This window comes from Panulirus ornatus, chromosome 17, assembly GCF_036320965.1.
Source record: "Panulirus ornatus isolate Po-2019 chromosome 17, ASM3632096v1, whole genome shotgun sequence".
NCBI classification, from domain to species: Eukaryota; Metazoa; Arthropoda; class Malacostraca; order Decapoda; family Palinuridae; genus Panulirus; species Panulirus ornatus.
Genome location: NC_092240.1, coordinates 49,997,495 through 50,024,994, shown reverse-complemented (window position 1 = coordinate 50,024,994; position 27,500 = coordinate 49,997,495). Strand labels below are relative to the sequence as shown.

At 43.2% G+C, this 27,500-nt stretch overlaps 1 protein-coding gene across 1 annotated transcript in view; it reads left to right on the top strand.

Moving 5' to 3' along the window:
- The window catches only part of LOC139754737 (uncharacterized), a 379,522-nt gene that overhangs the window by 336,987 nt on the left and 15,035 nt on the right, over nt 1-27,500 (top strand). Inside the window, exon 8 of the mRNA XM_071672455.1 lies at nt 4,712-4,792. Within this exon, the coding sequence (XP_071528556.1) occupies nt 4,712-4,792 (81 nt within the window). The remainder of the gene's footprint in view (nt 1-4,711; nt 4,793-27,500) is intronic.

Here is a 27,500-nt window from a genome sequence, read left to right as displayed (position 1 = left end):
TGGCTGGTTGAGGGGCTGGCTGGTTGAAAAGGGGGGGCTAGTTGAGGGCTGCCTGTTGAAGGGGTGGCTGGTTGAAGGCTGGCTGGTTGAGGGGCTGGCTGGTTGAGGGTGGCTGGTTGAGGTGGGGCTGGCTGGTTGAGGGGCTGGCTGGTTGAGGCGCTAGCTGGTTGAGGCGCTAGCTGGTTGAGGGGCTCGCTGGTTGAGGCGCTAGCTGGTTGAGGCGCTAGCTGGTTGAGGGGCTGGCTGGTTGAAGGGCTGGCTGGTTGAGGGGCCGGCTGGTTGAGGGCCTGGCTAGTTGAGGGGCTGGCTGGTTGAGGGCCTGGCTAGTTGAGGGGCTGGCTGGTTGAGGGGCTGGCTGGTTGAGGGGCTCGCTGGTTGAGGGCCTGGCTAGTTGAGGGGCTGGCTGGTTGAGGGGCTGGCTGGTTGAAGGGCTGGCTGGTTTAGGGCTGGCTGGTTGAGGGGCTGGCTGGTTGAGGGGCTAGCTGGTTGAGGGCCTGGCTAGTTGAGGGGCTGGCTAGTTGAGGGGCTGGCTAGTTGAGGGGCTGGCTGGTTGAAGGGCTGGCTAGTTGAAGGGCTGGCTAGTTGAGGGGCTGGCTGGTTGAAGGGCTGGCTAGTTGAGGGGCTGGCTGGTTGAAGGGCTGGCTAGTTGAGGGGCTGGCTGGTTGAAGGGCTGGCTATTGAAGGCTGCTGGTTGAGGGCTGGCTGGTTGAAGGCTGGCTGGTTGAGGGCTGCTGGGTTTAAGGGGTGGCTGGTTGAAGGCTGGTTGGTTGAGGGGCTGGCTGGTTGAGGGGCTGGCTGGTTGAAGGGCTGGCTGGTTGAGGTGCTGGCTGGTTGAGGGGCTGGCTGGTTGGAGGGCTGGCTGGTTGAAGGGCTGGTTGGTTGAGGGGCTGGCTGGTTGAAGGGCTGGTTGGTTGAGGGGCTGGCTGGTTGAGGGCTGGCTGGTTGAAGGGCTGGCTGGTTAAGGGGCTGGCTGGTTGAGGGGCTGGCTGGTTGAAGGGCTGGCTGGTTGAGGGGCTGGCTGGTTGAAGGGCTGGCTGGTTGAGGGGCTGGCTGGTTGAAGGGCTGGCTGGCTGGTTGAGGGGCTGGCTGGTTGAAGGGCTGGCTGGCTGAGGGGCTGGCTAGTTGAGGTGGGGCTGACTGGTTGAGGTTGGGCTGGCTGGTTGAAGGGCTGTCGACTTTGCAGGCTCTTCTCCCGTGCCCTTTTGGAAGGCGCCCCTTCACTTAGTGGGGGAAGTGGAGATGGAGAAGGGGTGGAGGGAAGGGCGGGGTGTTTCCTGAAGACGTACATGCCCTTCGTAAATTAAAGCGTCGTTCGGGAAATAAATCCAGATTCGGATTCGTGGTGTTGCATGTCGACTTCACTGGATCTACGATAGATATTCAATAGATATTCCCTTTATCTCATTCGTATTAACAAAATGTCAAATTTATTTTTTTTTGGGGGGGGGGTATTTTTGTTGTATTTTTGATTTATTTGCTCTATAGCATTTAGCTGTAGTCGAGCGGAAGTAAAAGATAATAATGGAAGAGTTATGAGGGAGAAAAAATTTAAAAATATGAAAGTTTTTAAAAATTTTGGGAGATGGAGGACGTCTCTGTGTTAACTGAGCTATCATTATCATTATTAAAAATATTCATTAAAAATTCTTACATGAACGAGGGATGTGGCTGTAATTTGACTCTCAAAAATGTGCAAAGTATAGTTTAGAAAAAAAAAATTATATTTAGACTAAAAATTTATTGAAGACATTGATATTGAAGCCAAAAATATATTAAAAATTGATATTAAGACGAAAAATATGTTTAAAAAATTGATATTAAAACCGAAAATGTAATAAAAAATTGATATTAAAACCGAAAATTTATTAAAAAATTGATATTAAAACCAAAAATGTATTAAAAATTATATTAAAAACCAAATTTCTTCTTAAATTGATAGTAAGACGAAAAATATATTAAAAAAAATTATATTAAGACAAAGATATATTTAAAAAATTGATATTAAATCCAACCATATATTAAACAAAAAAAAAATGATATTAGAACTTTAAGAAATCTATTGCCATTATATATTAATTAGATTTTCTCATTTTTTTCCCTCAGTGATTGTAACCAAAACATCATTCACCTAATACCCATTAATAATTCATCTACTCATACATATATATTCTCTTTCTGACTTCCGATAATATATATATATATATATATATATATATAATATAATATAATATATAAATATATATATATATATAAATATATATATATAATATATATATATATTCCTATGAGTCCACGGGGGAAAATGAAACACGAAAAGTTCCCAAGTGCACTTTCGTGTCATAATCACATCATCAGGGAGACACAAGAGAGAAATATAACAGTCAGTTGATATACATCGAAGAGACGATCTTTGTGTCTCCCCTGATGATGTGATTATTACACGAAAGTGCACTTGGGAACTTTTCGTGTTTCATTTCCCCGTGGACTCATAGGAATATATATAATATATATATATATATATATATATAAATATATATATATATATTATAATATATATATAAATATATCTGTTCTAGGCCCCGTACGAAACTTCTCATTAAAAAAAAAGGATTTTGTATTAATTAATTAAAAAATTAGCTTTGGATATGCCTCATTATATGTATAATTAGCTGGTCACTACTAGCACACTAATTTATTAGAAAGATTATAGATAAATAGATGATAATAATAATAATAATAATAATAATGATAATAATAATAATAATAATGTTAATTTGTTATTAAATCAATATTGTTTACCTGTTGTGCATAAATTATTGGACACGCATCCCCCCCCCCCCCCTTGACTTAGTCTACACTATCCATATCGAGGTAGTCTCTTATCTCTCTCTCTCTCTCTCTCTCTCTCTCTCTCTCTCTCTCTCTCTCTCTCTCTCTCTCACCCCCATCCATTTATCATTTCATTTAATTCATTCATTTGACTAATTAGAAGCTTATATAAAGACATTCTCTAATTTATTTTATTTTAATCTTTGATAGACTTGCAAACATCTATTACACTCACACTCACTCACTCACACACGATTGAGAGAGATAGAGCTAGCTTACACACACACGATTGAGAGATAGAGCTAGCTTACACACACACGATTGAGAGAGAGCTAGCTTACACACACACACACACACACACACACACACACACACACACACACACACACACACTGAGATAGAGCTAGCTTACACACACAACACGATTGAGAGATAGAGCTAGCTTACACACACACACACACACACACACACACACACACACACACACACACACACACACACACACTGAGATAGAGCTAGCTTACACACACACACGATTGAGAGGTAGAGCTAGCTTACACACACTACACACACACACACACACAACACACACACACACACACACACACACACACACTGAGATAGAGCTAGCTTACACACACACACGATTGAGAGATAGAGCTAGCTTACACACACACACACACACACACACACACACACACACACACACACACACACACACTGAGATAGAGCTAGCTTACACAAACACGATTGAGAGATAGAGCTAGCTTACACACACACCAACGATTGAGAGATAGAGCTAGCTTACACACACACGATTGAGAGATAGAGCTAGCTTACACACACACGATTGAGAGATAGAGCTAGCTTACACACACACGATTGAGAGATAGAGCTAGCTTACACACACACGATTGAGAGATAGAGCTAGCTTACACACACACACACGATTGAGAGATAGAGCTAGCTTACACACACACGATTGAGAGATAGAGCTAGCTTACACACACACGATTGAGAGATAGAGCTAGCTTACACACACATTCACACACACACACACACACACACACACACACACACACACACACTGAGATAGAGCTAGCTTACAAACACGATTGAGAGATAGAGCTAGCTCACACACACACGATTGAGAGATAGAGCTAGCTCACACACACACGATTGAGACATAGAGCAAGCTTACACACACACACACGATTGAGAGATAGAGCTAGCTCACAACACACACACACACACACACACACACACACACACACACACACATAGAGCTAGCTTACACACACACACACACACACACACACACACACACACACACATAAGAGCTAGCTTACAACACACACACACACACACACACACACACACACACATAGAGCTAGCTATACACACACACACACGATTGAGAGAAGAGCTAGCTCACACACACACACACACACCACACACACACACACCACACACACACACCACACACACACATAAGCTAGCTTACACACACAACACACACACACACACACACACACACACACACATAGAGCTAGCTTACACACACACACACGATTGAGAGATAGAGCTAGCTCACACACACACGATTGAGACATAGAGCAAGCTTACACACACACACACGATTGAGAGATAGAGCTAGCTCTCTCACACACACCACACACACACACACACACACACACACATACACACACACACACACACACACACACACACACACACACACACACACACATAGAGCTAGCTTACACATACACACACACGATTGAGAGATAGAGCTAGCTTACACACACACACACGATTGAGAGAGGTAGAGCGAGAGCCAGCTTACCCTGTGCCAACCCCAGACATGTTGTTATTTTTGCAGTCATGGGGGACGAAAAGGGGTAAAGAGAAAACGGCGAATGTGTACGCCATGGACTGTGTCACCTCTATGAATGCCGGCAAGGTAAAGCAAAAAACCCCCCCCGGGGTCCATTACGTCATCAACACTTCTCCCTCCTCGTTGTCTGGTAGATGTCTTCACACTGTCTCCCTCCTCCTCGTTGTCTCGTAGATGTCTTCACTCTGTCTCCTCCTTGTTGTCTCGTAGATGTCTTCACTCTCTCTCTCTCTCTCTCTCTCTCTCTCTCTCTCTCTCTCTCTCTCCCTCCCCCTCTTACATCGTCAACACCTCTCCCTCCTCGTTGTCTGGTAGATGTCTTCACACTGTCTCCTCCTCCTCGTTGTCTCGTAGATGTCTTCACTCTGTCTCCTCCTTGTTGTCTCGTAGATGTCTTCACTACCTTTCTCTCTCTTTCTCTCCCCCTCCCCCTCTTACATCGTCAACACCTCTCCCTCCTCGTTGTCTGGTAGATGTCTTCACACTGTCTCCCTCCTCCTCGTTGTCTCGTAGATGTCTTCACTCTGTCTCCTCCTTGTTGTCTCGTAGATGTCTTCAGTCTTTCTCTCTCTCTCCCTCCCCCCCTTACGTCATCAACACTTCTCCCTCCTCGTTGTCTCGTAGATGTCTTCACTCTGTCTCCTCCTCCTCCCTCCTCGTTGTCTCGTAGATGTCTTCACTCTGTCTCCTCCTCCTCCTCTTCGTTGTCTGGTAGATGTCTTCACTCTCCCCCCCCTCCTCGTGTTGGGAATTTCTTTCCCCTGCTCCTCCCTTTTTTCCGAAAATTTTTTCTCTCTGACTCCTCCCCTCCTCGTTGCTCATGAGTCTTCACTCTTCTCCCCTCCCCGTTGCCTGAATGTCTTCACTCTTCTCCCCCCTCCTCTTCGTTGCTGTAGATTTCTTCACTCGTCTCCTCCCCGTTTTCTGGTAAAAATTCTTCACTTTCCCCCCTCGTTTCCCCCGTAAAGCTTCTCCTTTACTCCCCTCCCCTCGTTGTCCCCGTAGATTCTCCACTCTGTCTCCCCCCTCCCCTCCCGTTTTTCTCGTAGATGTCCCTTCACTCTGTCTCCTCCTCCCTCCTGCTTGTCTCGTAGATGTCTCCACTCTGTCTCCTCCTCCTCCCTCCTCGTTGTCTGGTAGATGTCTTCACTCTGTCTCCTCCTCCTTCTCCTCGTTGTCTCGTAGATGTCTTCACTGTGTCTCCTGATTGTCTCGTAGATGTCTTCTCTCTGACCCCTCCTCCTGTTTTTCGGGGAAATTTTTCACTCTGTCTCCTCCTTGTTGCTCAGAGTCTTCTCCGCACCTCCTCCTCTTTTCTCGTAGATGTCTTCACCCTGTCTCCTCCGATTGTCTCGTAAAATGTCTTCTCCTACCCCCCTCCTCGTTTTCTGGAGATGCTTTCCCCTGTCCCCCCTCCTTCTCCCCCTCGTTGTCTCGAAATGTCTTCCTCTGTCTCCTCCTCCTCCCCTTTCCCGTCGGTAGATGTCTTTTACCTATCTCCTCGTTGCTGTAGATGTCTTCACTGCTCCTCCCCGTTTTTCTCGAAGTTTTCTCTCGACTCCCCCCTCCTCTTGTCGGGGAGATGGTTTTCTGTCTCCCCCTCCCCGTTGTCCGTAGATTCTTCACTCGTCTCCTCCCCCCTCCTCCTCGTTGTCTGTTTAAATTTTTTCACCTGTCCCCCCCGTTGTCTCGTAGATGTCTTCACACTGTCTCCTTGTTGTCTCGTAGATGTCTTCTTTCTGACTCCTCCTCCTCCTCGTTGTCTCGTAGATGTCTTTACCTTTTCCTCCTATGTCCGAGATGTCTTCTCTCTGACTCCTCCTCCTCCTCGTTGTCTCGTAGATGTCTTCACTCCTCTCCTCCCCTCGTTTCTCGTAATTCTTCACTTGTCTCCTCCTCCTCTTGCTCGTAATTCTTCACTCTTCCATCCCCCCTCGTGTCCCGTAATTCTTCACTCTGTCCCTCGTTGCTCTTTTAATCTCTCTCTCTCTCTCTCTCCATTTCTCTCCCCTTTCTCTCACTCTCTCTCTCTCTCCCCCCCCTCCCCCTTTTTTTTCTCTCTCTCTCTCTCCCTGTTTTTTCTTGAAACACACGGGACGAAGAAGAGAGAGAGAAGAGAGAAAAGAAGGAGAAGAGAAGAGAGAGAGAGAGAGAAAAAAATTTGTGTGATTGGTTTCACTTAGTAAATTTGGGGCGAAAATGAAAAGGGTGGGGTTGTTTGTGTTTGTGTGTGTGGTGTGTGTGTTTGGTGGTGTTTTTCCTTTTTTCCCTTTTTTAAGAGACCCTAAGCCCCGGTTTGGGGGGCGCGCCGGGCCGCACTATCTCTCTCCTCTCTCTCTCTCTCTCCTCTCCTCTCCCTTCTCTCTCTCTCCTCCCCCCCTCCCCCCTAAAGAGAGTGGTAAAATAATGTACATATGTGTTGTGTAGGTGTGTGTGTGGTGTTTGTAATATGTGTTGAATTGAAAACCCCAGTGCTATAAAAACCCCCCCCCCCCCCCCTTTTACGGGTAGTTTTGTGTGTGGTACTTGGCCATCTTGTGTGCTACGGGTATAGATAGATAAAAGATAATAGATAGATAGATAATTTCTCCCCCTTTCCCCCCCCCCCCCATTTTTTTGGTGTATATATATATATAATATATATATATATATATATATATATATATTATAAATATATATATATATATGTAAATTAAAATAATATAAAAAAAAAATATAATATAAATATATATAAATATATATATATATAATAAAGACAAATGTATAGGGCCCGAATCAAAAAATTTTTTTATTAAATTTTTGGGGCACACACACCACACACCACACACACACACACCACACACACACACCTCAACGTGGGTTGAGATAAGGGGGAAAAGGGGAAAAAGGGGAAAGGGGGAAGGGGAAATGGGGGGGGGGGGGAAAGCAACATCCCGGGGGGGGGGGGGAAAAGGGAAGGGGGGGGGTTGGTTTTTTCCCGACCGTCCAAAGAAGTTAAAATTTGATTGAAAAACAGACTTTTAAAACCCCCCCCAAAACCAGTCGTCTTTGAACCCCCCCCCCGAAACCCCGGCGTGCATGAAACCCCCAGAGACCAGGTCGTGCTTGAAACCCCCAGAGACCAGGTCGTGCAAGAACCCCCAGAGACCAGGTCTTGCAATGAACCCCCCAGAACCAGGGCCCTGCTTGAACCCCCCAGAGACCAGGTCGTGCAATGAACCCCCAGAGACCAGGTCTGCAATGAACCCCCCAGAGACCAGGGCGTGCAATGAACCCCCAGAGACCAGGTCGTGCAATGAACCCCCAGAGACCAGGTCGTGCAATGAACCCCCAGAGACCAAAGGGCGTGCAATAAACCCCCCCAGAGGGCCAGGCTTGCAATGAACCCCCCAGAGACCCGGTCGTGCAATGAACCCCCCCGAGACCAGGTCGTGCAATGAACCCCCCAAAAGACCAAAGGTCGTGCAAAGAACCCCCCCCAAAAACCAGGGCGTGCAATGAACCCCCCAGAGACCAGGTCGCAAAAAGAACCCCCCAAGACCAGGACGTGCAAAGAAAACCCCCAAACCAGGTCGGCAATGAACCCCCCAGAGACCGGTTTGGCAATGAACCCCCCCGAGACCATGTCCCTTGGGAATGAACCCCCCCCCGAGACCAGGTCTTGCAATGAACCCCCCCAGGAGACCAGGGCTGCCTGAAACCCCCCCAGAGACCAAAGGTTTGTGCAATGAACCCCCCAAAAGACCAGGTGTGCAATGAACCCCCCCCCCAGAGAAACCCGGCGTGCAATGAACCCACCCCCAGAGAACCAGGTCGTGCAATGAACCCCCCAGAGACCAGGTCGTGCGATGAAACCCCCAGAGACCAGGTCGTGCAATGAACCACCCAGAGACCAGGTCTTGCAATGAACCCCCCAGAGACCAGGTCGTGCAATGAAACCCCCCAGAGACCAGGTCGTGCAATTAACCCCCAGAGACTAGGTCGTGCGATGAAACCACCCAGAGACCAGGTCGTGCAATGAACCCCCCAGAGACCAGGTCGTGCGATGAACCCTCCCAGAGACCAGGTCGTGCAATGAAACCCCCAGAGACCAGGTCGTGCAATGAACCCCCCAGAGACCAGGTCGTGCAATGAACCCCCCCAGAGACCAGGTCGTGCAATGAACCCCCCAGAGACCAGGTCGTGCAATGAACCCCCCCCAGAGACCAGGTCGTGCATTGAACCCCCCAGAGACCAGGTCGTGCATTGAACCCCCCAGAGACCAGGTCGTGCGAAGACCTAAATAATTTTTTAGAATGATATGGACTCCTTCAAGAAGAAGAAAAAAGAAATATATCAAAAAACAGGATCAGAAGTTAATACAACTCAAGTTGGACATACAGAAACTTAGGAACTCAAGTTAAGAAGTTAGGTTTGGACATACAGACACTTAGGAACTCAAGTTAAGAAGTTAGGTTTGGACATACAGACACTTAGGAACTCAAGTTAAAAAGGTAGGTTTGGAAATACAGAAACTTAAGAATCAAGTTGAAGAAGTTAGGTTTGGAAATACAGAAACTTAGGAATCAAGTTGAGAGTTAGGTTTGGAAATACAGAAACTTAGGAATCAAGTTGAGAGTTAGGTTTGGACATACAGAAACTTAGGAATCAAGTTGAGAGTTAGGTTTGGAAATACAGAAACTTAGGAATCAGGTTGAAGAAGTTATGTTTGGAAATACAGAAACTTAGGAATGAATTGAAGAAGTTATGTTTGGAAATACAGAAAGTTAGGAATCAAGTTGAGAGTTAGGTTTGGATATACAGAAACTTAGGAACTCAAGTTAAGAAGTTAGGTTTGGACATACAGAAACTTAGGAATCAATTGAAGAAGTTATGTTTGGAAATACAGAAACTTAGGAATCAAGTTGAGAGTTAGGTTTAGAAATACAGAAACTTAGGAATCAAGTTGAAGAAGTTAGGTTTAGAAATACAGAAACTTAGGAATCAAGTTTAAGAAGTTAGGTTTAGAAATACAGAAACTTAGGAATCAAGTTTAAGAAGTTAGGTTAGAAATACAGAACTTAGGAATCAAGTTAAGAAGTTATGTTAGAAATAAGAAACTTAGGAATCAAGTTAAGAAGTTAGGTTAGAAATACAGAAACTTAGGAATCAGTTTAAGAAGTATGTTAGAAATACAGAAACTTAGGAATCAATTTTAAGAAGTTTAGGTTTAGAAATACAGAAACTTAGGAATCAAGTTGAAGAAGTTAGGTTTAGAAATACAGAAACTTAGGAATCAAGTTTAAGAAGTTATGTTTAGAAATACAGAAACTTAGGAATCAAGTTTAAGAAGTTAGGTTTAGAAATACAGAAACTTAGGAATCAAGTTTAAGAAGTTATGTTTAGAAATACAGAAACTTAGGAATCAAGTTTAAGAAGTTAGGTTTAGAAATACAGAAACTTAGGAATCAAGTTTAAGAAGTTATGTTTAGAATACAGAAACTTAGAATCAAGTTAAGAAGTTAGGTTTAGAAATACAGAAACTTAGGAATCAAGTTTAAGAAGTTATGTTTAGAAATACAGAAACTTAGGAATCAAGTTTAAGAAGTTATGTTTAGAAATACAGAAACTTAGGAATCAAGTTTAAGAAGTTAGGTTTAGAAATACAGAAACTTAGGAATCAAGTTTAAGAAGTTATGGAAGGTGTTTGTGTGATGAGAGAGGAATTCTATGGATCTAAAAAGTATGGTCAGTGGGTAGGGAACCAATAGAGGTGTGAGTGGAAGTGATTCCAGAGGAACGTGTAACTAAAGTTCAAAAGAAAAGAAGAAAGGAAAAAAAAGATTGTTTATTAAATAGCATTTAAGGTCAATTGGATCATTTCTACATGACCTATGACCTGTTTAGTTAGAGAGGGGGGTGGGGGGAAAAATGACCTTTTTGTGACACGTCTTGAATCTGTTAGCAGTCAGTGGGTCTTCGAAAAGGTTTCGATAGATGAAAAACTTTACCCTCTTGGTCAACACAGACACACGAAGGTTGATGTAGTGGAAGGTGGAACCTCTGGGCATACAGAAGGAGGTAGATGGTAGTTTAAATGACGTTTTAGAAGGTAGTTGTACGCTGTTAAAGATGGATATTCACGAGTGTGTATGGCCTCCTTGAAGAACGGGCCTGGAAGATGCAGAGCGAAGAGGATCGGTGTGTTTGTGTTTTTTGGGCCAAATGGAATTATTTTTTTTTTTGTATTTCAGAGGTAGACCCGTACAGGTGGGGTTAAGTCTACCCTCTTAGGTTCTAGCATTTGCAGGGGTGTAAGAGAGCGAGGGATAAGTATGTCAGGAAATGAAAAGGAGGAGCAGAGATACTTTGAAAAAGAATATTGTGGACAAAACAAGAGAAATTCAAAAAAAAAGTTTATCCTTAAATTTGGAATAATTGTTAAGGATGGTGTAAGAACTGAATATTATGTTCCAAAGCATATTTTTGTAGCCGCTACACTAGTGATTTGGAACATGGAGGTTTTGGAAGACGATGTGGTATTTAGAAAAGACATTGAACAGAATACCTCAAAGGTCTTTCAACCCATACAAGGCTCGTGGTCCTGATGAAATTTCCCAGTGTGTGTGTGTGTGTGTGTGTTGAAGATGCTTGCAAGAAACGCGAAACGAACAATGTTAGAAGCTGTTCAACATGTCGTTTGGACAAAGGCAAAGTGGTAAGGGTGTGGAATGGGCCGAGCGTCATGCCTTTTTTCTAAGAAAGTAAACTGTGAACCAGCCTCGCTGACGAATTTGATCTTTTAAGGTACTGGAAAATATGATCAGAAAGCAAATGAATGATTTTATTTAAAGGAGAAATTACCAGAGGGATAGACAGCATGGTTATAGACAAAGAAAGTCATTTGTGACAAACCTCTTAGATTTCTACGAGAGAGTGAGCTCTGTCGAAGACAAAGGCAAAATGGACTGTTTGTGAATGGACTGTCAGAAGATGTGTCTTTGTACCGCTGCTTAAGAGGCTGATTAAGAAGCAGGATATCACCAAGGAGGAATAATAAGGACCCTCCATAGATGGATAGAGGTTTACTTAAGCCAGAGGGAACCAAGGACGCATGGTAGGGCAGACTTTATCAAGTATGCCAGAGGAGCCTTCTCATAGTGGGGTCGAGGTCGCTAGTGGAGTGCCACAAGGTTCTGCTCTGGGACCAGTGCTGTTCTTGATTTATATATGTACTTGCCTGAATGTGTTTGCTGATGATGCAGAGCTCATGAAGAAAGTGGAAAGTGTCGTGTTGTGCATCTCCTTCCAAAGGGGAAACCTTGACAGACTCTTTTTTTAAGTTGGTCTGATACATGGTTGATGATGTTTCATTTAGGTTAACTGTCATTAGAAGTGAAAGAAGGTCTCCACTTGGTCATCAAGAAACGAGAAGCAGGAATGTGTGTGTGTGTGTGTGTGAGATAGACCTTGAGAATCGACAGCATCCCTAAACCTAACATCATACTCCAACCTTAGGAGAAGCTTGAAGGAGACCAACTTTATTCTGGTCAATATCAGAGCAGCAGGCAGGTTTCATGGATAAGGAATTGGACTCATCATACATAAGGCCATAACTAGAAGATGGGTTTTCCAAGTTGAGTCACAGCAGCACACGCTTTTGCACGAAGAACTAATAGAGAAGGTCCAGAGGAGAGCAAGGAAGATGGTACCAGAATTAAGAGAGATGAGTAACACGTAGAGGCTAGAAGCCTTAAATCTGCCCCCATCTTAGAAGAGAGAAAAGTCTAGAGGGGTGTGTGACTTGATCAAAAGTTGTATTTAAGACTGATGAACGATATGTATAAAGGGAACAGTTCTAAAGAAAAATGTATTGATAGGGGAACGAGAGAGGGAGGCCATAACCTGAAATCAAACATGAAACTTGTTAAAGAAATGTAAACAAGTACTTTTGTAGTATGAGAGCGGTAGATGAATAGAATTAAATGACTGAAGGCATAGTTAATGTAGACATCATACATAGATTTGAGAAGGTGTTTAATGGTTACGAATATTCAAAAGGATAGGACCCCTTCCTGTACAGTACAAGTGGGCAATTACATACTCACAAACAGGTTATATATGCAAGTACGAATGAACTACTCTTATATGATAAAGAGATGAATTCAGACGGACGAGTTAGAGAGATCAAACCAGATAGAAGAGCGAAGATGAAAGTCACTGAAGAGATAAGGTGTCTCGTAATCTCTCCTGAGAGATAAATGATATGGAAAAGAACAGACAAAGGAAGAGATACAGTGGCCCATCTTGCTCAGTGGCAACATCAAGTTCGAAAGAAGGCGAGTGAAGGGTTCATTTTGGGGCGAAACATAATAGGAAAGAATAACTGTAGTAAACACCTGCACAGTTCATCTGATGACTGAGTTTCTTAAAGAAGGAGAAGTTAGACTGACCCAGGACCAGGAACGATTAGGATAGCGAAGAGTGTAGCTAAGGATAGCGAAGAGTGTAGCGAACCATGCAGCTGATATAGTTCGAAGAGTGGAGCTAACCATACAGCCATCAAGAGCTGAGATATAGTTCTCGTAATGATATAGTCTATCGTAAATAGGATGCTACTATGATTACTAAATATAAGAATGGTGGAATCTTAAACTCTTACGGAGGTGATGAAGAGACCTGGAGACCCCAACTTTACCCAAATGTGTGCTTAGATCCATCTCATGAAGCATAGACTCTATACACAATGGTTCCAACACCATCATCACACGTAGGTGAAGTTACCAATGGCGTACCGCAGGGCTTGGCCCTGGGACCTCTTCTGTTCTTGATCGATAAGTCTTGCATACCTGAGGAACTGAACTTGATGCCTGAGGGGCGTCTGTGTTTGTGTGTCTGTGTGTGTGTTTGTGTGTCTTTGCCTGATCTTAAGGTCTAGAGAGAAATGGGGGAATGACAAGGTTTGCGACAGAAATGGAGACATGCTCCAGCCACAGTTGATGGGGCGAATGTGACCGATGGAGGTCGAACCCGAGTGCTTGGGAAAATGAAGAAAACCGGGGGGGCCAATTGAAGGAAGGGCTGGATATGACCATTAACCATCGAGAGACCATTAACCATCGTGTGAACACTCGTTTCGAAAATTTCTTTGAAGGAAGGGAGCTGGTCTACACGTAAACATATGTCATTTGAGCACTCACCTTTTATCCCCCTTTGCCTTTGTACAGATGGCACTATGCACGCATTCCGCCAGTCCTCAGGCACCTCACCATGAGTCATACATACATTAAATAACCTTACCAACTACTCAAAGACATCCAAACCAGCCATCTTAGAAGACCTACGTTCATGGACGTGGATGAAGAGACCTTGGAAAAAGCTGTTTCCAGCCCATGGTAGACACCTGCCTGGGTTCGAATATGCGTCTCACGTTTGGCCAATCTTATTGGAAGAGTCACAAAAGAACTAATGAATTAATTCGGTCCAGAGGAAAGACAAGGAAGATTGTACTGGAAGAAAAAGAAGGCCTGATGGATAGTGTAAGATATAAAGACCTTAAGTTTGCCTCTCATGGAAAAGAGAGAGAGATAGAGGAGTAATGGGTGATTTGATCATAGCTTCAAGTTTCTCGAGTGTTTGAGACACAGGGTGAGACAAGAAGCTCAATCATCTACTTGCTCAAAAGTATGCTAGATAAATACATTTTTTTCAATCCAAAGTTGTGGATGAAGGACGTAAGGTAAGTGATGAAATTGATCGAAAGTTGTGGAGGACCACAACCAATGGTAGACAGTTTTCTTCCCTCGACGAATTGTGAGTTATCTCACCCACACACACACACCACACACACATACACACACACACACACAAGAGGGAGTGTTGATAACGCCATGTTTACGAACACGTTACCTTTAACACGTAGTGGCGCGTGCGATGACCCCAGTTGAGAAAGAGAGATCACGTAAAAGGCTGATATCGTAAGTCGCCATGAAAAGGACTAAGAGTTACGACGAGGGATGAGATTGTAGTGGTGGAATGGGCGATAGGCAGTCCAGACGGCAATAGGAATTGGGAAATGGGAGGTTTTGATTAGTCTAGCTCCAGGTCAAGGGGTATGGTCGAGTGTGTGAAAGCTAAACTGGAGGAGGAGCTCCAGGTCAAGGGTTATGGACGAGTCTGTGAAAGCTACACTGAAGGAGGAGCTCCAGGTCAGGTGGGGTATGGACGAGTCTGTGAAAGCTAAACTGGAGGAGGAGCTCCAGGTCAGGTGGGGTATGGACGAGTCTGTGAAAGCTAAACTGGAGGAGGAGCTCCAGGTCAGGTGGGGTATGGACGAGTCTGTGAAAGCTAAACTGGAGGAGGAGCTCCAGGTCAAGGGTTATGACAGTGTGTGAAAGCTAACTGGAGAGAGTCCAGCAGGGGTTATGGCATCCTGTGAAAGCTAAACTGGAGGAGGAGCTCCAGGTCAAGGGGGTTATGGACGAGTGTGTGAAAGCTAAACTGGAGGAGGAGCTCCAGGTCAGGGGGGGTTATGGACGATCCTGTGAAAGCTAAACTGGAGGAGGAGCTCCAGGTCAGGGGGTGTATGGACGAGAGTCTGTGAAAGCTAAACTGGAGGAGGAGCAACAAGGGTACCTTTAGCTGCGAAAAAAATAGAAAATGATACTAAAGGAAAGTTAAGAGAGAGAGAGAGAGAGAGAGAGAGAGAGAGAGAGAGAGAGAGAGAGAGAGAGAGAGAGGGCAGGTGGCTCACTAAGAGATGCCTCCTGGAAAAGCGACGTAGTTTAGAGATGGGACTTCGAACTAAGCCAGGCAACCATAAGAGGTGTTCGGAGGGGCGTATACACACACCAGGATAAGAGAGAGAGAAGCGTAACACAGAAACTTTAAACTGGACTGTCGTAAACAAAGGGAAAGGCTAATAATCCCCCCAAAAATTTTCCCTAGATGCATCTGGTGTATATTATCCATCTTAAGACCAACCACAGCAAGACTTGAAGAGGATGCAGAGGGAAGAAGTGATGGTAATGATGATGTAAAGATGGACGAAGGGGGCTGAATGACTGACATAGGTTTTGAGAAAGGAGTGTTTGTGTGGCACATTGGAAGACTCAGTTGTAGTTGCAGTAGGCCCCCTCCCCCGCCCACCCCTAACCACGAGTGATGCCAAATGGGGGAGAGAAAAAAAAGGTCTTGTAAGTATATAAGATATCTAGAAAAAATGGTAACACTTTGTTAAAGTGGTCTGTATTGATATAAGGTTTAAGGAAGGGATGGAAGTTTTTTTTTTTTCCCATGTGTGTTGATACATGTTCGACATACCCGCTTCAGTTGTGGTTCAAGTGCTAATATGCCTCACACATACCCCGCTTCAGTTGTGGTTCAAGTGCTGATATGCCTCACACATACCCCGCTTCAGATATCCATCAGTCAGGCGCAGGAGGAAGACAGAGAGCCATGAAAGGGAAAGAGAGTATATATCGTACCCTTCTTTAAGAAAGAAGGTAGGGAAATTGAGCTGGATTTCGCATATATTTGCCCTAAAGGATATACATGGATAGAGTTGGAATGGACGATGGCTTTCCATCTGTGGAATTACCAGATTCGCTAAGACAGACGTAGACCATGGCGCTTTAGAAACAGTAAAGTGTTTGGAAAAGAAAAGAAAATAGTGATGGAGAAAGTCTGCTCCAAGAAATCCAAGGCAAACCAGAGCAAACTGGTATAAATAATACTAAAGGAACAATGAAAATGCTGAAGAAAATAACCAGATAAATCACATAGATGGAAAAAAAATATTCTTATATGAATATTTAGAATCTTTAAAAGTCCAAAGGGGAAGGGGGACAAGAGAGTGATTGGAAACCCTTATGGTCGAGTCCATTAGATTGCGTTACAACTTCATATTCGAGAGTATTACAGTGTGTGCGTTTGGGTCAAGTGGAAGCGAGGCGTCCTTGAAGATGGCTAGCTATCATCACATCATCATTATCCACCAACCTTGATCAGTGAGGGGCCCCCCAGTTGATGGACTCAGGTCTTGAGATAGTAGAGATGGGACACCGAAGTAAGAGAGAGAGGGGAGGAGGGATGGATGTAGCACCTGAGAATGAGTCATATGAAGATCCCTTCATTTTAGATTGCTAGCCTTGCTGGAACTGTGGAGGAAATAGCTGGACGGAAAGGCAAAGAGACACAGAGGGCAAGAATTCGCCATTTCCCTCTAGTTCAACAAGTGTTCGGATATTTGTTGTGAACTGGCAGAAACACACGTCCGTGTGTGTGTGTGGTGGAAGGCCTCGCTGGACTGTGTGTATATGCGAGCTCATGTCTTGCATTGGAAACACGTCTCGAAATTAGACACAATTGTTTTCGTCTCTTATTGAGTCTGGTGGAGTGTTTGAGGTGAGGACATCTGGCATTTTGCTCTATCACCACAGCTCCTCTTCCTCCTCCTCCTGCTATTGGTATTATCAGACACGCTGACATAGGCAGTACAGCCAGCAAAAAAATTATCTTCACGGACGGGTCGGGTGCATTTGAAAGTAAAAACGCTACGAATCCACTTGTGTCTCACCAAGATTGGAAATGTGAGACACATAGCTGAATACATATGGAAGGTGCTCTTGTGTGATAATGATTCTCGAAGGTAAGAAATTTATATATAATGTGCATTATAACAGTTTTATAAACAGGATAAGTCCACATTGTATACATATTTCTTTTGTTTTACGGAAGTTGAGGGTTATGTATAAGAAAAACACAGCTACCGGTGTGAGGCAAGACTCTTGAAGGCATTTATCTGAATTCTTCGTCCTTTTGCGTCGTATTGTCTAACCCAAAATAAGGTAACGGTGTTATTTGTTTGTTTCTTTCTTTCGGTGTCCATGGCTACCTATACTACCCCGTTACCCCCAGTCTTGTATCCTCTTATAGATCTGGAATAGCATTAGATCCCACTCCTTTCTTCTTTTTTGTCTCTAGCACCAGTTTTTGATACTGTCTGACCCCTAATGCTTTGCATTGAGCCACAGAGAGTAAAACTGCCTCGCAAGAGGCATTTATAATCTGATAGAAAAACAAGAGTAATTATAGTGATGAAGACGCATGAGAGACAGTGTTTGTTTTTTGTTTTTTTCTTAGCCAAAACCCCGTGTCGTAGATGAGGCCTTAGTAGTGATGATAAAAGTTGGCATTGTGAATTTTAAGTTTATTTTTTTTTCTTTTTTATGATTATCATCATCTCTTCCACCCTCAGTCATTACGTGAACCGGAGAGGTGAGGCTCAACTTAGTGTGGAGCCTACATTCATCATCAAAGTCAGCAGATACAGTACGTATTCTGCGTGAGGAGTATCATACACATTTGTTTTATAGATGTTAAGAGATGTGTATTTCCTAAATTTTTATTTTTTTTATATATATATAGGTATTTTTTGTCGTCTGTTTAGGGTCACGTTTTTGAATAGCGTCAGTAGAATGGTCAAAGACAGCATGTCTGTAAATTGGGGTTCGAAACAGAGTAAATGGGAAGAACTGATATATATATATATATAATATATATATATATATATATATATATATATATATATATATATATATATATATATATATATATATATATGCTCAAAATCACAACAGACACGTGATTTTATTATAAATGCTAAAAAAAAAATCAAATGGAAAGGAAGCAGGAGTCCCTGAGCGCTTTCGTGTATTGACACATCTTCGAAGTACTGTCCTTTATAGATGTGTTAATACACGAAAGCGCGCTTAGGATCTCGTGTTTCCTTTTCCAATGTGGTTTCTTTTTCAGCATATATATATATATATATATATATATATATATATATATATATATATATATATATATATATATATATATATATATATATATATATATTCCTATGAGTCCACGGGGAAAATGAAACACGATAAGTTCCCAAGTGCACTTTCGTGTCATAATCACATCATCAGGGAGACACAAAGAGAAATATAACAGTCAGTTGATATATATCGAAGACACGAAGCTATATATATATATATATATATATATATATATATATATATATATATATATATATATATAATATATGCTTGTTACTAGACTTCACTTCGTCTGTTCGAGGTTACACTGCTAGTTAAAAAGGCCACCTTTGGCCCCTCCAAAGACCTTCACATTTCCCTCCTACAAGAAGGAGCGCATCCTTGGAGTGCAGGAGTCTTGCAGAGAGGTGTTGGGCAACGCCAGACTCCTCCTTCGTCACATTGGCCCTGGGGTTATACATCCATAATATTACAGTTATACATCCATAATATTACGTTCAGGGGAAACGAAATTGGATGGAAGACTTAGGTCATGAGGGGGAAATATCGTGAAACTTTATGTGGAAAATTTTGTCGAAAGTTTAAAGGTAAAGTTTTGTGAAGCTTAGGCAATAACTGTGGAAAACTTAATGATAAAGTTTTGTGAAGCGTAGGCAATAACTGTGGAAAGCTTAAACTTCCAATGTTGATAAAGGAAAGAAGTGGAGCGCTATTATGGAAATACAGTTCGTCTATTCGCTTCGTCCGGAGACCGACTGACCAGCATTTAGTAATTGCTTCTAGTTAAATCTAGTGTCTAGTTAAAAACTAGTGTTTCCTGTGAAGTGTTCCAGCGTCCTCCATAGGCCTATGAAGTGTTCCAGCGTCCTCCATAGGCCTATGAAGTGTTCCAGCGTCCTCCATAGGCCTATGAAGTGTTCCAGCGTTCTCCATAGGCCTATGAAGTGTTACAGCGTCCTCCATAGGCCTATGAAGTGTTCCAGCGTTCTCCATAGGCCTATGAGGCGTTCCAGCGTCCTCCATAGGCCTATGAAGTGCTCCAGCGTTCTCCATAGTCCTATGAAGTGTTCTAATGTCCTCCATAGGCCTATGAAGTGTTCCAGCGTTCTCCATAGGCCTATGAGGCGTTCCAGCGTCCTCCATAGGCCTATGAAGTGTTCCAGCGTTCTCCATAGGCCTATGAAGTGTTCTAGCGTTCTCCATAGGCCTATGAAGTGTTCCATCTCCATAGGCCTATGAAGTGTTCTAGCGTTCTCCATAGGCCTATGAAGTGTTCCATCTCCATAGGCCTATGAAGTGTTCTAGCGTTCTCCATAGGCCTATGAAGTGTTCCAGCGTTCTCCATAGGCCTATGAAGTGTTCCAGCGTTCGCCATAGGCCTATGAAGTGTTCCAGCGTTCTCCATAGGCCTATGAAGTGTTCTAGCGTTCTCCATAGGCCTATGAAGTGTTCCATCTCCATAGGCCTATGAAGTGTTCTAGCGTTCTCCATAGGCCTATGAAGTGTTCCATCTCCATAGGCCTATGAAGTGTTCTAGCGTTCTCCATAGGCCTATGAAGTGTTCCAGCGTTCGCCATAGGCCTATGAAGTGTTCCAGCGTTCTCCTTCGTCAGGTGTAGCACCCGAGTGGAAACAGATGTTGAAGAAGGCACAAGTGTTGAGACTGGATTGGAAAATGAGGATGGGGTAAAAGGAGGAGGAATGATGAATGGGTTGATAGATATTACCAAGACTGGATTGGAAAATGGGATGGGGGTAAAAGGAGGAGGAATGATGAATGAGTTGATAGATATCACCAAGACTGGATTGGAAAAGGGGATGGGGTAAAAGGGGGAGGAATGATGAATGAGTTGATAGATATTTCCAAGACTGGATTGGAAAATGGGATGGGGTAAAAGGAGGAGGAATGATGAATGAGTTAATAGATATCACCAAGACTGGATTGGAAAAGGGGATGGGGTAAAAGGGGGAGGAATGAAGAATGGGTTGATAGATATTTCCAAGACTGGATTGGAAAGGGGGATGGGGTAAAAGGGGGAGGAATGATGAATGAGTTGATAGATATCACCAAGACTGGATTGGAAAATGGGATGGGGTAAAAGGAGGAGGAATGATGAATGAGTTGATAGATATTTCCAAGACTGGATTGGAAAGGGGGATGGGGTAAAAGGGGGAGGAATGATGAATGAGTTGATAGATATCACCAAGACTGGATTGGAAAAGGGGATGGGGTAAAAGGGGGAGGAATGATGAATGAGTTAATAGATATTACCAGACTAGGAGGAGGAGGATCGAGAGAGACATAGGATCTTAAAGAGGAGTGCAGGACATAGCAGCTATGGAAAGACTCAGGGAAAAAAATACTTTAGGGTTTAGAAAGAAGGGAGGGACAAGAGGAGGCACTGAAGAAGAAAAATGGAATGTATTGCTGATATGGCAAAACATTGTCGTAACTCATAGATTTATGAGGCAATTGATGAATTACTTTGGCAAAGGTTTAATTCATAAGTATATGAGACAGTTGATTAATTAATACTTTAGCTAAAGGATTCAGTGGGAAAACTCGCTAACATGTGATGCTCAGTCCGTGTGAGAAGTTAAACGCTAAGGTTCGAACACTCGAATGTATTTTATCCACGACTGAAATCGCAGCGCCTGAGAGAGAGAGAGAGAGAGAGAGAGAGAGAGAGTAAGAATGGAACAGAATGTGACTCTCGTACTCGCTGGAAACAAGTTTAGGATCAACGTGCCACAAGAACCTTATAGATGACCTTATCCAAAAAAAAAGATCCAGTGGGGCAACATAGGGAGAGAATCGCACTATGGTTGGGTCAACGCCTGAGTTTCCTTCAAGTATATGGATGTTGATGTGTTTCAGAAGGTGTGTTCGACCCAAGCAGGATTGAATATAAGCAGCTGAACTTTCCCTTTTTAGGATATAGGACATATAAAGGGATGATAAAGGAATTGGATGAGGTGGAGGAGGATTCAAGAGAAGGATCAAGACAGACGCAAGACCCGAAGAAGAATGATCTTCGTGGAAACTACAGAGAACCGACCAACGTTCTTTGGGAGTGTAGATTAGGAAAGGCGAGTTCTGGAGCAAGTGTGAAGACCATTGTTGTAGTATGGTCTTGGAAACCCTTCACTGGTGTCGGAACTTGGAGACCATCTGAACCCTTACAGACAAAGAGGAACGTAAAGGAAAGGGTTATGGTTCAGCTAGGAAGGCGAAAATCGTGAAGGTAGCTTAGTAATGTGAGGTGGAGAAGATACAGACGACATTGTGGCCCACCAGCAGATGAAAGAGGCTGAAGAACAAGAGACGATTTGTTGCATAGTAAGGAAGAAGAACAGAGTGACTTAGTAAAGACCATTGTGGAGAAGCTAAAAGACATCTCACAGAACTTTTCTATTACTTCTTCAGGAGCAAAGTAATGCCTCAAGAATAGCTAATTAACCAAAGGGTCTTTGAGGGAACCAGTCTTGGTGATGTGGAGGAAATATGTGAGGAGTTGAAGGTTTTAAAGGTATATGGTCAAGGTGATGGACAATACTACCCCATTATTATCAAGGAGTTAGAGGGGAGGGAGAGAAGAAGGCTTGAAAGGTATGGGAGTTTACAGATAAGACATGATCAAGCTATTGACAAATTACCTGATCCATGTGAGGTCTATGGTTCTGTTGATATGTTGCCTACTGTGTTGAGGTAATGAACATAAGCACATCCAACTCCTTTCGAAATATTCAGTAGGTCTGTTGAGGAAGGGAAGGTGTCCAGGGACGTGGAAAAAGACAAATGTAGTGCCTTCATCTAAGAGAGGTGACTGGGAAATGCCCTGAGACGCCAGCAAGTGTAGCCAGTGAAAAGGTGATTAGAAAACAAATGAATGTCCACTTTTAAAGGAAAATCTACTTCTTGAAGACAACATGGATTCAGGGAAAGGATGGATAAATATTACGAATCTAGGCTTTGTGGCACGGTGAGCTTCGTCGTAGATCAAAAGGATATGATAGGTAGACTGCTTTGGACTGCCAAGAAAGCTTTTGACACTGTCCTCCCATCAGGTGTTGATCAAGAAGCTAGAGCCTCTGGCAGGAACAAGGCCTAGCCTCTTTGATTGGATTACCTCAGCCGAAGGGAGCAGAAGACGCAGGCAAGAGGAGCATCGTAGAAATGGATTGGGGGTCAGCAACGGTGTGCCAGACGAATTGGACTCTTCCCTCCCTGAACATGTTTGCGGATGATGCCAAGATCATGAGATAAAGAATGAGGACGATTACATCAGCTCATAAGGGAAGACCTGGGCACAATGCAGAGTTGGTCTGGTGAATGGAGGATAAAGACTGAGTCCAAATCACCAAAAGGGAATGAGGATTGGACTGTCTCAAAGAAGACTTTAATGTGATTATTACGTACGAGAGAAGACCTGGGCACAATGCAGAGTTCGTCTGGTGAATGGATGATAAAGATTGAGTCCAAATCACCAATAGGGAATGAGGATTGGGCTGTTTGAACGAAGACTTTGATGTGATTATTACGTGTACGAGGGAAACAAGGTGTAGCAAAAGAGACTTGGGGAATTCATATTGTGCTTAATCTGTCACTAGATTTGCAGTCGAAGTATATGGATAAGGAGATGTTTGGTTAAGTTATCCATAACATAGACAAAAATAAAAAGGGGGGGGGGGATATTATACCTCACGGATCTAGCCACCTTACCTATGGAATGACAGAAGTCCAATTGAGACAATACAGAGAAGAACAACACAGATGGTGCCTGAGAAGGCAAAGGGTTACACGTCTGTCCACCATAGAGGAGAGAAGATAGATAGATAGATAGATAGATAGATAGATAGATAGAGAGAGAGAGAGAGAGGAGATAGCCCCAGCCTTCGCTTTAGACGACGTCTGATGCAAATACTTCCTTTTTTCCCCCCGATACAACACCGGAGGCCACAAGAAGAGATTGGACACGAAGCTGATCGATGATAAGGACTGTGTATATGTGTGTGTCAGGGTGTAGGTAGCATGGTCGGATCTCACTGAAGGAGGAAAATGGACAGCGCTGGCAGAGTTTGGGGGGGGGGGGGGTCCTGTGCTGTACAAATACACACACACACACACACACACCACACACACACGAGAGAGAGAGAGAGAGAGAGAGAGAGAGAGGTGCAACTGGAAGGCTAATCCCATATGACCTGATGAGACGACTTAGATCCCTTGACTTAGAAAAAGAGAAGCGTTAAGAAGTGATCCAATACAATTCTTCGTGGTTCTAAGAGGATTGGATGATGCCATCTTGACAAGCCACTTCAAGCTTGATTCGTCTTGGTTTTTGACCCGCTTCAAGCTTGATTCGTCTTGATTTGACCCACTTCAAGCTGGATTCGTCTTGGTTTGACCCTCTTCAAGCTTGATTCGTCTTGGTTTTTGACCCACTTCAAGCTTGATTCGTCTTCATTTGACCCACTTCAAGCTTGATCCCTCTTGGTTTGACCCACTTCAAGCTTGATTCCTCTTGATTTGACCCACTTCAAGCTTGATTCGTCTTGATTTGACCCACTTCAAGCTTGATCCCTCTTGATTTGACCCACTTCAAGCTTGATTCGTCTTGATTTGACCCACTTCAAGCTTGATTCCTCTTGATTTGACCCACTTCAAGCTTGATCCCTCTTGATTTGACCCACTTCAAGCTTGATTCGTCTTGATTTGACCCACTTCAAGCTTGATTCCTCTTGATTTGACCCACTTCAAGCTTGATCCCTCTTGATTTGACCCACTTCAAGCTTGATTCGTCTTGATTTGACCCACTTCAAGCTTGATTCCTCTTGATTTGACCCACTTCAAGCTTGATTCCTCTTGATTGACCCACTTCAAGCTTGATTCCCTCTTGATTTGACCCACTTCAAGCTTGATTCGTCTTGATTTGACCCACTTCAAGCTTGATTCGTCTTGATTTGACCCACTTCAAGCTTGATTCCTCTTGATTTGACCCACTTCAAGCTTGATCCCTCTTGATTTGACCCACTTCAAGCTTGATTCGTCTTGATTTGACCCACTTCAAGCTTGATCCCTCTTGATTTGACCCACTTCAAGCTTGATCCCTCTTGATTTGACCCACTTCAAGCTTGATTCGTCTTGATTTGACCCACTTCAAGCTTGATTCGTCTTGATTTGACCCACTTCAAGCTTGATTCGTCTTGATTTGACCCACTTCAAGCTTGATCCCTCTTGATTTGACCCACTTCAAGCTTGATTCGTCTTGATTTGACCCACTTCAAGCTTGATTCGTCTTGATTTGACCCACTTCAAGCTTGATCCCTCTTGATTTGACCCACTTCAAGCTTGATTCGTCTTGATTTGACCCACTTCAAGCTTGATTCGTCTTGATTTGACCCACTTCAAGCTTGATTCCTCTTGATTTGACCCTCTTCAAGCTTGATCCCTCTTGATTTGACCCACTTCAAGCTTGATTCCTCTTGATTTGACCCACTTCAAGCTTGATTCCTCTTGATTTGACCCACTTCAAGCTTGATTCCTCTTGATTTGACCCTCTTCAAGCTTGATTCGTCTTGATTTGACCCACTTCAAGCTTGATTCCTCTTGATTTGACCCACTTCAAGCTTGATTCCTCTTGATTTGACGCACTTCAAGCTTGATCCCTCTTGATTTGACCCACTTCAAGCTTGATTCGTCTTGATTTGACCCACTTCAAGCTTGATCCCTCTTGATTTGACCCACTTCAAGCTTGATTCCTCTTGATTTGACTGCTCTGTCGATTGGAAACAGCTTTTCTCACCATTGTGTACTGAGAATGTGTTCTTGGAGAATGTAGATTCATGTTCTGTCACAAGTCTATGGGAAAGAAGAGACGTAAACAAGTATTTCACACTATGGACACTTTCGTGGAGAGAAGTCCAGGGTCGACCTATCTACGGAACGTTTCCCTCCGTCGTGACCCCTTCAAGTGGATTAGCTAGGTCAAGGAGGAGGGAGGGACGACCCCCCCTCCTCTGACCCCTGGGTGACCTGAGATTGCCTCTTCGTGACCTCTGCCCTGTGTACTTAGTCGTTTTCTTGACGTAACCATTTTTCCTTTGCACTGAAGATGTAATATACGAAAGCTCTTGTTATATATAATATATATATATATATATATATATATATATATATATATATATATATATAATATATATATATATATATTATATATATATATATATATATATGGATATATGTTTATGTTTGTATGTATTAATGAATGAAATACTGAATGTCTCTTCAAAGAGACCTTTTCATACGTCAAAAGCATCGTGAATGTATTCCAAACTTTGGACTGAGTTAGGAACATCGTAGGGTCGAAGGTCTGGTGATTGCGTACAGTTGGCAAGTTTATTTAGGAAGGCAGATCCTTAGGGTCAATATTAGAGTTAAACTTCTCACAAGGATTGGTAATTACCTGACTGGGAGAGAGGAAGAAAGGTGTCTTTCCATACTGGAAGACAGTGACGAGTGGCATCCCTAAGGTCTTAGCACTAGGGCCACTGTTGTTTCCTATCTCCTGAAGTAACATGTCGAAGAAGGAGATGGTTTTCATCTGACTATATGTCTCTCGAGGATTCATAATGAACTTGAGGGAATAAAAGGAGTTCTCAGAGAATGCAGAAGAGACTTGAAAGAAGACATGATCAAAATTGGTCAAAGAAGGAACGATGAAACTCAGACCAAACCTATGTAAGATACCGAGGACTAAGGCTGTCCATATAGACCGCTTTTGAGTATCGCTTAGACCTTGGGAGAGGAGACTTCATCTCTATTCTTGCCTGGGGATCCAGCTTTTTAAACAACCCTTCCATGCGACCTAGTGTCAAATGCTTTCCGGTAATCCAGATGCGAACCATCATCTACTACCCAGTCTTTTCTCAGCTTTTTTTTTTTTTTTAAAAACAGAGCTCCCTCTCTCGTAGAAATGCAAATAGGTTTGTTATGTAAATATATATTAAAAAAAAGGTTCCACGAAGATCACTTTCTTTTCCTTTGAGCCATACTTTCTCACTTGGGTATTACTTCCTTGGCAGGAGATCACTGGCATGTTTTTTGATAATCTTGACCTTAACAAACCCCCCTCACTTCCTTAATGAAATTGGTCTTCTGTTCGATGTCTTGGTCTTCTCTCTTGTAGATGGTGTGTTAAGTTTGCCCCCCCTTTTATTTCTACTTCCATGGCACTTTGCCTCTCTCCATCTACCATCTTGAAGTGTAGTTTATGTGGTTTGTATGTGGTCTGTCACGGGTTGTATGTATACACATCTTCAGCACGTACTGTGAATTTCATGTCGACTTTGAGACTTAGCTCTGTGTTAATGTCCTTTCACGATAAGCTCTGTGTTAATGTCTTTTCCAGATAAGCTCTGTGTTAATGTCTTATCCAGATAAGCTCTGTGTTAATGTCCTTTCCAGATAAGCTCTGTGTTAATGTCTTTTCCAGATAAGCTCTGTGTTAATGTCAGTTTCAGATAAGCTCTGTGTTAATGTCTTTTCCAGATAAGCTCTGTGTTAATGTCTTTTCCAGATAAGCTCTGTGTGAATGTCTTTTCCAGATAAGCAGTGTGTTAATGTCTTTTCCAGATAAGCTCTGTGTTAATGTCAGTTTCAGATAAGCTCTGTGTTAATTCTTTTCCAGATCAGCTCTGTGTTAATGTCTTTTCCAGATCAGCTCTGTGTCAATGTCTTATCCAGATCAGCTCTGTGTTAATGTCTTTTCCAGATCAGCTCTGTGTTAATGTCTTATCCAGATCAGCTCTGTGTTAATGTCCTTTCCAGATAAGCTCTGTGTTAATGTCTTATCCAGATAAGCAGTGTGTTAATGTCTTTTTCTAGATACCTCGGTGCTTTCTCAAACCTCCTCCTCCTCCTCCTTCCATCTCCTTTGCGTTGGGGCTCCTGTGTCTGCCTGTGTGAA